The sequence below is a fragment of the Rattus rattus genome, chromosome 17 (genome assembly GCF_011064425.1).
Source record: "Rattus rattus isolate New Zealand chromosome 17, Rrattus_CSIRO_v1, whole genome shotgun sequence".
Lineage (NCBI taxonomy): Eukaryota > Metazoa > Chordata > Mammalia > Rodentia > Muridae > Rattus > Rattus rattus.
In genome coordinates, this window is record NC_046170.1 from 47,968,418 (window position 1) to 47,980,847 (window position 12,430).

Consider the following 12,430-nt stretch of genomic DNA (forward strand, 5'->3'; position numbering starts at 1 on the left):
CTTTCTGCTTCTCCTTCTGGGATGGCAGGCATACCCATTTTGCGTGATGTATGCAGTACCACAGAATGAAACTCTGGTTCCAGGGCATATTGGGTGAAACTCAACCAATTGGTTTACCTATAGCCCCAGCTCATAAGTTCACTTCTTTCTTATGTCCGTTTTACTTTCCACTGTGATTCTGTGTATGCACGCATGCTTGTATGTGTGACTGTACTTGGGTATGCCATGTACAAGCATGTGGAAGCTAAAGGACACTTTAGTCATCATTCCTCAGATACTATTCACCTCACATTTTGAGACAGGGTCTCTCTCAGGCCTAGGACCCATTATGTAGGCTAAGTCCAGCAAGACTGAGGAGTCCTCCTGTCTCTGCCTCCCCAGTGATAGGATTATAGGTGTATGATACCATCCTCAGCAGTTTTACTTGGCTTCTAGGAATCAAACTCAGTCCTTACTGACTGTGCTATCTCCCCAGTCCACTTGTCCTTTTTTATACCCAATCTTTCTTGACTTAGGGGAACACATTAGAAGCTAGAGTTTTCTGTACAATGACTTCAAGGAATGGAACAGCTGTGATGTCATCTCAGAGCATGGATAGGCAGCAAAGCTATGTCTCTGCTGTTGCCGATGTAGGGTGTGTTGTTGTGACATGTTCTTTACACCAGGTTCTGAAGGCACAAACAAGTCACCATATGTATCTGATAGGAAGCATCATATGTTTTCTGTCATCTAACCCTCATGGCAGTGGAGCCTGAAGCTATCAGCCTGACACAGTAAACCCAATACAGAGTTGCACAAGAAGATAATGTGTGTGTTTCAACTTTGTTTCAACTTCAGCTGGAGACCGATTGAAACATTGGATTTTAGTCCTGAAACATTTGTCACTATGTATCTGAAACCATGGAGTCTAATCACTTAGGATAAACCTAATCTATGATGCTTATCATGCCCTTCCAACTGAAATAATAACATTAAGGTAGAGATGAAAGTTAGTAAAAGTCTTCCCTTTCAGACAGCCTACGTTTTTAAGTTATATAAAGATATTTGAAACATTTTCTACTTAATGGTACAAATGCTGGCTGTCTACGAAAGATGTCAGACATCCTGCATGTAAAAGTGAAAAAAGGCTATTTGTAGTATAAAACAATGCTTTTGTGAGTTAATCCCCTCTGTACCTTCCCTCAATCACACCCCATGTAATTGGCAATGTCTGCCTTCTACCAGAGCTGTTAGGGTCAGAGCCTGGCCCTTGCAGCCTAACAGGTTAGGCTTGGATATCACACATAACAGTAAAAAGCAGAGAAGGAAGATTTAGTCAATGTGGCCCCAATGAAATATGAACAAAAAAGGTATCACTGACCCTAAGCATATGGCTTAGGTTTAAATACAGGGCAAAGCAGTGCTGGTCAAGTGTGATCTCTCCCATCACTAACCCACCCTTGTCTAAGTTCCCATATATCTATTGCAAAGTGGTCTGACAAGTTTTCAGAACTGTGTGAAATTTCTTTCTGGAAGACAAGCTCCCACTCTGGTGAGCACTAGCCTTTTAGCCTTTTCCTTCATCCAGAATTTACTAGTGAAATTCTAATTCTTTGGGGTCTGTTGTTTTCAATAGTCCAAAAGTAAAGTGAGTACACATTCACTTCTCTTTTAATTTCCTTCTTGCCAGGGTGGTTACACCTCAGGGTCCAGACTATCTAGACTCCTCCAGACTAGAAGGAACCAAAGACCTAAAGCATGATGATTTATAGAAACCAGTGCTGATTCCTCAGCAAGCCTCTGCTGCCTTCCATGCTTCCATTGATGGTGGTTTTACAGCTTGCCACTGACAACTTTTATAATGTATTCCACATTGTATTCATTCTTTGTCCAAGCTGAAGTGAAGAAAGGGTCTCAGGATTCTAAAGACATCGGTGCTTCCTCCTATGATCTTCCCTGCCACATCAGTATAGACAGGACTTGTCTGTATAGTAATGGTGTTTTCGTTACAATTAGTGTCTTGATGACAACAACTTAATTGGGTCTAACAATACTATATGTCAGATTCTCAATTACTCACAACACTTGCAAATCTATCAAGAGTCAGGACCTTGATAGCAAATGTATTCTTTTAAAAAGGAAATTAATTAATTAAGCTCTAGTGTTGACATGTTGGATTTCTACTGGATTTTTTTTTTTGAGGTATAAAAGGACAGTTAATTTATTTCACAAACCCAGAGCCATTAGTTGTCTATCTGTCTCTTCCTACATGTTTCCTCTTGTCATGGCATGTTCTGCAGGAGATACTCACATCTTGTGCTGTGTTATGATGCTGAGCCCACTGGATGTGTTCCTACTCTGCTTGGCTACTCCATCTTGTTGCCAATTTGCATCAAATTATAGGCCCATCAGTGAACATCAACGTGATTCCTGAGTAAAGACATTTCTTGGGACTTGGTGTTCTTTCCTAGTAGTGAAGAGACTTAGAAGGTGGATACAGTAAACATCTCAGCTACACAGGAAGCCAAGGCAGGGGAACTGTAGTCAGTCCCGGGTACGTACCATAAGAAGACCTCTCCCCTCAAAAGCAAAACAAAATGAAGAGATTATACTACTTGATTTCTGAGAGCCAGAGCATCTTAGTGGTATGGCTAAGAGTGCTACTAAGCCAGTCTAGCTTTGAATCCTGGCTGTGCTGTAGGCAAGTTCCTTAACTACTCTGTGACTCTGTTTCCTTATCTATAAAAGATGTATAAAGGTCTAACGAGATGGCTCGGGAGGTAAAGTGCTTACCTTGCAAGCTTGAAGACCTAAATTTGATCAACTCACATAAAAAGTCAGTTGTGTTAGAGTATACTTGTAGTCCTAGGAGTTGAGAAGGCAGAGGCAGATGGATCCCTTGGGTCTCTTTTCAGAAAGAAGTGCTATTAGGGTGCTGATCAGTGTACCCCAATAGACACTGTTCAAAAACAAAACAAAAAAGTAAATGATACCCGAGGGAATAATACCTAGTCTTAAAGTTGTCCTCTGGCCCCATAAACACACACACACACACACACACACACACACACACACACACACACACACACAAGGTGGGGCCATGCTGGGACTGAGAGGTACCAACACACATTGTAGTTCAATCAACCACTGCAAAGTCCCTAGTAACAGAGACTGCTGTTGACTGCCGAAGTAAGAAGGTCTTTGATCTGTAAGTGCCTTCAGCTGGTGGTACTCCTTAAGGAAACAGATTTCTACTTTTGGTTTAAACCAAGGTTCTGAAATACAGCATTTGGACTCCATTAAACAACTATCTCTAAACTGAAGCTAAAGATTAGGGGTAGAGCACTTCCCTAGTGCACTGAATGCCTTGTTTCTAACCCAAGCATCACAAAAGGAAATTAATTCTTTCTTCTTCAGGGATTTAATTCATCCTTGTCAAGGCAACCAAGTTTGAGCATAATCAGGAGCCTCTCATTTAAGAGCCTATAACTAGGGTGTTGACTGAAATGTGGTATCTATTATAAATGGTACCACTATAAATGTTGTCTTCTCTCTCTCTCTCTCTCTCTCTCTCCCTCCTTCCCTCCCTCCCTCCCTCCCTCCCTCCTCTCTCCTCTCTGTGTGCTTGCACACCCCCTCCCCACACGCACACATGTTTATACCAAAAGGCAGCAAGATTCCTGGAAATGACACTGGTCCATCCTTAGACCATCTTTGTTTTGCCTTTCTCACTTCTAAAGCCATTGCTAAAGGAAAAGGTTCAGTCCCTGCTTCTCTGTTATAAGAGTTATAAGAGTCCTGATTCAGGAGGTCTGAGTGGTGGCTGAGTATGTAAAGTACTCACTGTGGAAGCAAGAAGATCTGTTACAGCCCCTCCCCCAAATTCATGTACATGGTCAGCATGGGAGCTAGGGAGTGGAGACACATGGGTCCCCCAAGCTCACTGGCTGGCCAGCATAGCCAGTTAGTGAATTCCAGATTCATGGGGGGAGAGAAAGAAACCTACCCCAAATCAGGTAAACTCCATTCACAAATGTACCCCTTGGAATTTCTGCCCTAGGGCATAAAGGACCTGGAAAATACAGGCAAGTTTCTCTCTTAAACTTCCTTCATCTGCTAACAAAGAACCTCTGAGTCCTGTCCAGGAATGTCATCAACCATAAAGACATAAGGACATGCCACCTAGACCTAGACATCACGGACACAGGTGTTACCTTCTCAGAACCCATAAATCATTGTCTGCTGCCCCAGCTGCTTACAGTCGCCTCCCTTTCTCTAGAAAGAGAGGTAGGAACTTCTAGAGCTCACTGAGGATTCAGGAGGGTGATTTTTCTTGCAAGGCTTTGAGAACAGTTTTAATGTATACATCTTTCCTTCTGTTAATCTTTCTTTCTTTTTTTTTTTTTTTTTTTTTTTTTTTTCGGAGCTGGGGACTGAACCCAGGGCCTTGCGCTTCCCTAGGCAAGCGCTGTACCACTGAGCTAAATCCCAACCCCCTGTTAATCTTTCTACCCATTTATTTCATACTCAGTTTCTGGCCTCTTAGACAGGAAGAGTTTCTACTGTCATAAAATAAGAAATCAAGAGTGTCCTCTTGTGTGTGTCTGTGTGTGTGTGTGTGTGTGTGTGTTTGTGCCTGTCTATCCTATCTGCATGTGTATGTGTCAATGTGTCTGTGTGTGTGTGGTTATGTGTCTATGTGTTGGTGCATATGTGTGTGCTTGTGTCTGTCTATTTGCATGTGAGTTTCTCTCTCTCTCTCTCTCTCTGTGTGTTTGTGAGGGGTTCATGGGCAAGTATGTTCATGTATGTGTATGGGTCATGGGCAGATATGTTCGTGTGTGTGTGTGTGTGTGTGTGTGTGTGTGTGTGTATGTGCATGTATGTGTGTATGGTTTACATGCAAGGATGGTCATGAATGAGGAGGCCATAGGACAACCTCTGGTGTCATTCCTCAAGCACTTTCCACCTTGTATTTGGAGACAGGTCTCTCACTGACCTGGGGCTAGTTAATTAGACTAGGATAGCTGGTTCAGTTCTAGGAATCTGCCTGCCTCAGCTCTGTTTCCCCAGTTATGGGATCTCAAATGCACACCACCATGCCCAACTTTCTTTTACATGTATTCTGGAGTTTGAACCCAAGGCCTTGAAAGGCAGGGATTTGACCTGATGTACTGTCTACCCTTTCCTTACTACTTTTTCTCTTACTAGCCCGTGTTTGTTTGTTTGTTTTTGTTTCACAGTCTTTTTTGAAGGCAACAACAACTTCGACACACCTGAGCTCAGGGCCTTTACACCTCTCTCCCACAAGATTCATCAGGATCTACCCAGAGAGAGCCACACACAGTGGGCTTGGGCTGAGGATGGAGCTACTGGGCTGTGAAGTAGAAGGTAACTACAGTTCTCAGAGTGCCTTCTGATTTTTTTCCTTCCTATTTATTTTCTCTTGCATTTATGCCTCTGACTGTGCTGTGGTAAAACTGCTACCCTTTCTCCTGAATGAACTGCGTTTTCATGCCTGGCAGTCAGCGAGGCCTGGCAGCTGCCCATGCCACAGAGCATCCAAATTTGCCTTAGTAGTCTACACTGATTTTCTTCCCTTTGGAGTCTAGGAGATTGTCTCTCTTGAGTGTGTGTGTGTGTGTGTGTGTGTATGTGTGTGTGTGTGTGTGTGTGTGTTTGTGTGTGATGGTTCCGTTGGTTGGTAAAATTCTTGCCACACAAATATTGGACCTGAGTTCAAGCTTCAGAATTCACATTTTGAAAAGCAAAACAAAGCAAAGAAAAGAAAAGGCTGAGTATGGTAGTACACATTTGTAATCACAGCACTGGAGAGGCAGAGACAGGTAGATCCCTAGTGAGAGATACCTTCTCAACAATCAAAGTGGATAACATCTGAGGAACAACAGCCAAGGTTGACCGCTGGCTTTCATATGTATGTGTGCATATGTATACCTACACACACTTGAGCATCCACATACAAAAATATTGAAATGAAACTTACCTAACACAGAATTCATTTCACATATTTTTGAGATGGGGGTCTTACTGAAGCCCAGGCTGGCCTCAAATTTGTGATCTTCCTGTCTCAGCTTTCCTACTAGCTGAGATTATGATGGGTACTACCGTTTTATAGTAAACAGACCAGTGCCTTCGAGTACACACAGTTTTCTCGCTCTCTAGTTCTGAAATGTTGCCATTGCAGGATGGTAAAGCCCTTTAACCACTATGTTCCCTCTCCTTCTGCCTACTCTCCAAAACCTGTAGCCAACTCCTTTGGTTTTCAGTGATGTGGATAAAGCAGTCACCAAGATGGCAACCTGAGTTCAATCCCTAGAACCTCTATAGAAGAAAAGAATTGATCCTTGAAAGTTGACCTCTGAGTTCTATGTGTGCACAGGGCCCCACATACTTATCTGCACCAACATATATACATCACACACATACACATACTCTCTCTAGTACAAATAAAATAAAGTTATTGAAAATAAAATAGAGGTCTTTCCCATCCAAATTTCTGTCTGTGGTGTTGACGAGTGTCCTGTTATAGCAGAAGCAGCTTTGACAGAGGGACAAGACATCCTGGAAAAATTCCTTAGGTTTCTGGGAAGACACAAAGTTTGACCTGTGATAAAGTATATGGTATGATGGGTCTATAGAAGGACATTTCCTCATTTCCCAGATTATCATATGAAGGTCACGTGAAGGACAAATTCAGACCCAAAATCTTACCTGGGATAGAGGCGCTGAGTGATTTGAGCTGGTTATTGTACCATTTGTTGCTTGATGCACTGGAATTCCCATCTGCCTTAGATTTGTATATAAATGGGTAACCTTACACCAGCTTTTCCACCTCCAGGTCCTTCTTTGGGTTACCTAGGAGAATGGCTAGTGTTGGTGCCCAGATGTTAATCAACTGAGCACATGCTTAAAGTTGTTGCAAAGAAGGTTTTTTAATATCACCTTCCTCGGGTTTCAAAATTACGTGTGTGTTGAGCTACCCAAACATAATTACATTCCTGAGCAAATTAAATGCCATAGAACTTTCTGTATGCACTATATGGTTTTAGGCTATCAATCACCACACTGCTGAGTAATTCATGGCTACTTTTTGATCTATATTTGAAACCAGGCCTTGTTTCCCACCCTCTTCATAGTCCTAGCTTCTAAGTCTGTAGTCTTAATCTTCCAACACTATCAGTGCAGACCAACAGTAACCACATGGCAGGGATCAAGCAAATGATGAAGAAGCAGTTAGCAATCCTGACCAAGTGTAAAGTGCTCTCATTCAGCTTACCGAGAAGTGTAGACCTCTAGGAAAGGAGAGGTGGTGGCCTGAGGCAGGTGCTTCACCCTGATCCTGGAAGAACTGTGATTTAGGAGGTGGAATGAGCAGAGGGTTGAAAACACCGAGCCTTGTGGCAGTTTGCCAGTTGCAATTCTGGAGTGAGTAAGATGGGGGACCTACAGCACTGCCCTGAAGCAAGTTTTTCTTTTTTCTTTTCTTTAAATACACACTATGTAGGAAAAGTAATTCCACCACTTCTTAATGCTCATGTCAAGAGAATGTCTTCTTATTCCTTAGACCTATTCTCTGGTTTTAGCAAATGAGCACCAGGATCAAGCTTCTTAGTGGGTATCTGAAGGACTATCAGAGAGATGATGAGGTCCAACTTAGCCTTGAAGGACTCTCTTTCTCTCTCTTATTTTGAGCACAATTTTTTAACAACAGTTAAAGACTCCCAAAATTTCAGATTGGGAAACTGAGGCATAAAATGAGTTACTTCTTGTTCCTTGTAATGGAACCCAGGCACTACCTTGGACCACTTCCAACATGAAGCTGCTTCTTGTAAGCACCATTCACAGTGAGAAGTCAGCAGAGAAAGCGGAGCTGAAAAGTATTAAAAGAGGCATGTTATCAAGAACTGTGGTAGCTGAGGGACAGTAGTTACATGAGTGGTCAAAGCATTCTGCCAACACAGTGACAGTAATGAATGGATTCAGGAGTACGTGTACAGCAGGAGTGAGTTACAGCAGGAGTGTGTGTACAGCAGGTAGAAGTATATGTGGATGTGTGTTCAGATGAGTGTGTGCATGGGGGGGGTGTTATGAACAAGTAATAGGGCTAAGTAGGTGGCCACCATAGGTAAAATTTTTGCCTTTCAAGAATAAGGCCATGGGTTCAATTCCCAGAACCCATGTGAAGGAAAGTTGGTCATGGTGCTGTCTTTTAGCACTAGGGAAGCAGAGACAGGCAAATCCCAAGAACTCACTAACCAACTAGTTTCGAAAAGTTCAGGAGACGGGCCTAAATAGCACATATCATCTGTGCTTGATGGTTTCCTGACTCTCTTGGGGTCAGGGATTTGGGACAGTAGAAACTCAGCTCCCTCTGCTTCTGTATTTCTCTTAACCCTGTTCAGTCCTTAAGCACAGTAACAGTGTGAAGTTCTTCCCAATAAAGCAGCTGTGACTGGTAAATTCTTCCTGGCCAGAGCTGGAGAGGAGCCCCCCACCCCACTCCCATCCTACTTCCAGCTTCTTAGATCAAAGAACCTGACCCTTATCTCTTGTCCTGTAATGTGAAATACAATCCCAGAACTGTAAAATATTAAACAGATTGCAAAAATGAGTAACAGGTTGAAAAAAAAATAGACTGAACCAAATTTAAAGGACTTCAAAAGCAGTCTCTGATTAGCATTGGCTACTTTTCAACTACAAATTCAAAGATACATGGGGCTCAGTCAGCAGCAGAATGCAGTCCCACGAGAGACTGGACAGGTAAGCTGACCTCGTGCTACAGGAGACAGCCAAGCTCACATACCTGCCTGGGATGGGGGGTCTCGGGCTGAAAGCGGCTTAGAGGGAAACAGAACAACGTCTGAACAGAGAACAGTGCAAGGCTGAGTGTGAGCTGATGCTTCTTTGTGCAGAAAAAAAAAAAAACCACTCAGCAAACTAGTCAATACCAAGTCTTTGATAGAATTTGTGGGGGTGACTTCTTAGTACATTAGGAGTAGAAAGAAACATGGTCTAATCTCTATCCCAGGGGTTCTTGACTCCAGGGTCATGAACAAATAATCTGGGAGAACTCAAGAGGTTTGCAAGAAAAAAATGTTTGCATAGATAACTAGGTGTTGAGTGCTCCTGCAGCAGATGGGGATCAAACACCTGAACCTAGCAGCTCATTCATTCTTTAAAATTCAGGAGTACTTAGCTTCCCAAGAGAGAGGCAGAACAGATCCCTGACCTCCACTCCGCTCGTTGAGTTTACTGCACACGTCTTAGCAGATCCAACTAACCGAGCCTCCAGAACGGTTCTTTAGAAGTTTGAGAAGTAATACTTGGATCTTGTTTCAGCGCCTACAGCTGGACCCACGACACCCAATGGGAACCCCGTGGACGAGTGTGACGATGACCAGGCCAACTGCCACAGTGGCACAGGTGATGACTTCCAGCTCACAGGTGCAGAACCCACCCTCATTCCATCATTGTGTCTTGTCCGTCTGTGTCCTCTGTGTGTGTGCTTGTCACTCATGGTGGTTGGTGGCAGGGTGCTGGCAGCGCCCCTGGAGAATGGAGCCTTGCCATGCCATGTGTGGCTTCATTTCCTCACACCGCTCATGTAAACCCCTAGCAGGCACAACTGTTTTCAGAGCTGGCTGTGTTGAGCTCATCTTTAGGCAGCTCCTCCCACTGTACCATGCACGCCACCCATCCCTAACCACATGCTCTAAAGCGTTCACTTTCCTTTCCTAACGAGGACAAAATGGTTTGAGTGGAGACTTTATCCAACAAATTGATCAAATTAGACTTCTAATTCTAATGCAGCTTTTAAGTTAGGATTTTGTAAATCGTTTAATATTGAAATTTACTAAGGCTGAATCACATCAGCCCTGCTGGCAGATGCTTCAGGTGGGAGCGCACCAGTGTCTTGGGGTTTGTCTGCTGTTACTCTCACACCGCCTGAACCACAAAAGCTACAAAGAAACCTTTCTTTCCTCTCAGAATAACAGAGTAAATTAAGAAATACGGAGACGGGATTGTCCATTTCAAAATTGGCCAGGGCATTAAAATTCGCACCCTGTTTTTGCAAGAATGTATCACAGGACCCTTAAGACTAAGTAGGACAGAAAATCCGACATTTGTTTTGTTTTGTATATGCGTGTGCTTGTGTGCGTGCTTGTGAAAGTCAGAGGTGGGCATTGAACATCTTCCTTAGTCTGTTCTTAGCTTTTGGAGCCAGAGTCTTTCACTAAACCTGGAGACTTTCTAGTTCGTCTAGACTGGCTGACCACTGAGCTCTAAAGAGCTTCCTCTGTCTACCTACCTCACACTAAGGTTAAGGACAGGTATTTCAGCTTATAACTATGTTTTAAAAGCCTGTTTTTCTTATTCCATACCATATGAAAAACAACTGCACCAGATTTAAACAGACAAGGACAGCCACAGTCTGCAGAGATGCAAACCCTTTTCTGGCTCTCAGGAGAGTCCATACCGGACAGATGTGGTTTAGCACATGCAGATAGAGCTTGTTTGAGGGTCTTCAGACTTGTGCTGGACCTCTATGCATAATCCTGCTTGGAAAATGTTGGTGACAATAACAAGTGTCAGGAAGCACCAGGGCAAGAGAGCACCTATAGTGTTGTAGTATGGATGGTCTATGATGCAGGCAGCTAGTGGATGTCTGCTTGACTGTGGTAGCTGCAATTGGCTTGGGGATGAAGACATCAGGCTAGACTTGACATGCATCTCAGAACAGTTGTGCTTGGACATAGTGGTCCTGGAGTGACATGTGAGAATGGATTCAGCTTTGCCCTGAACAGATGGTGGTGTTCACTGCTTCTCAGGAATGCTGAGGATGGGGTCCTCTCTAGGCCAAAGAGAAAAAAAACCAAGAGTGACATAGGAAGGAGTCTGGCCCTCATTGAGCAGCATGCCTAGCTTCAAGAGGCCAGAACAAGAAGAGCAAGTTCAGGCTGTTGTCCTTTACACAGACACAGGCTGTTGTAGCAAAATAGAGAAGCCTGTGGGACTAACTTGCACTAGGTGCACAGGCCCTCTGGTAGGTGCCCAGTGCTTTCCACCTCCACTCCAGCTTGCTTTTCATTCTGATCATGTGGTGCCCCCTTTTCACTTCAGCTTTTTCTTTTGGGCTCCATGCACATAACTTTTTATTCGGGTGCTGGGAAACAAAGGTTCTTAGGTTGTGCAGAAAGTACTTTGCTGAACTGTCTTCCCAAACCTCTTGACCCAGAGCTCCCATAATGAATTTTAATGAGCAAAATTGAAGGTGTTATCATGTAATTTCCTAATACTGCAAGGCTGATGGCTAAACACAGTAGAGCAAAAATTTAGGGAATGTCCCTTGGTTCATTTCCAATTACTTCAAAATCTCTCCTCTGGAAAAAGGAATGAGCTCTAGGCTCCAGAGTAAAATGCAGGTTAAAAGAAAAAAAAAACTCAGTCCAGAAATGTAGCACGGCTAACAAGAACTTTTATATTTAAGTCTTAACCAACTTGAAACTGTTGCCCTCTAAATTTCCAAGACACATCATATTGCTATGGGCTGTCAGTGAAAATCTTAGATAAGAATAGCCACAAGCCATAAAGCGTTTCTCCAATTAATGCAGAAGCATTTTCACATCAGACAACAAGTTCTGTGGCTGATATAGAAAAGAGTTCTATCCCCAAGCCAGACCTCATATAATCTTCCCAAAGTTGCCTGTAAGCCAGCCACCCCAAGCCTCAGGGTTCTGTAGCCCAATGCAGCCTCAGTGAAGTCCCTCATAAAAAGGAGGCATTTCAGTATCACAGAACATCCTTTTCAGTTGCCCTGTGTGGAGGGCTCTTATCCTTATGAGCCCTAAAGTGGTCAGTTAATATTGATTAGAAACAAAGGCTCAGATTTACTCCTCATATCCGAACAAATGGTCTTCTCATTTTTACATTAGTTCATGACTGAGCCAACTGAAACTGGAGCCTTTGAATGAATAGGGCAAGGCTGTTAGCCTGGAGCAAATCACATATGAGGCAAGCTGTGCACCCCAGAAAATGTGTCATTCAGAGTGGAAACAGTGACAGCCCTTGAGAAGACAAGGTTTTGTTTTACCTACAATGCTGAAATGGTTTCTTCAGTAGAGAAAAAAAAATCCTTCTTATTTTAAAGTTACCATGGCAAGAAAGAAAATAGTTATTTTCTTAGGCTACTATGTCTCAACAGTTCTAAAAATCTGTGACCATACTTAGGCTCTCAGAGGCTGACCATGTGCAGCCCACAGCCCACCAAGAGCGCAAAATCCTATTCATTCTCATACTTCATTTTCATTGGTTATATTAAAGTCAAAACTAAAATGTGTGTGTGTGTGTGTGTATGTGTGTGTGTGTGTGTGTGTTTTACACATAGAGAGTTAATTGGGTCAGGTGTGAGTTTAGGAGGCATGGGTTTTGT

General features: G+C 43.2%; 1 protein-coding gene across 1 annotated transcript in view; it reads left to right on the forward strand.

Moving 5' to 3' along the window:
* Nrp1 (neuropilin 1) overlaps window positions 1–12,430 on the forward strand; it is a 146,617-nt gene that overhangs the window by 112,669 nt on the left and 21,518 nt on the right. The window contains 3 exon segments of the mRNA XM_032887401.1: window positions 5,223–5,284; window positions 5,286–5,370; window positions 9,340–9,444. Of these exon segments, the coding sequence (XP_032743292.1) occupies window positions 5,223–5,284; window positions 5,286–5,370; window positions 9,340–9,444 (252 nt within the window).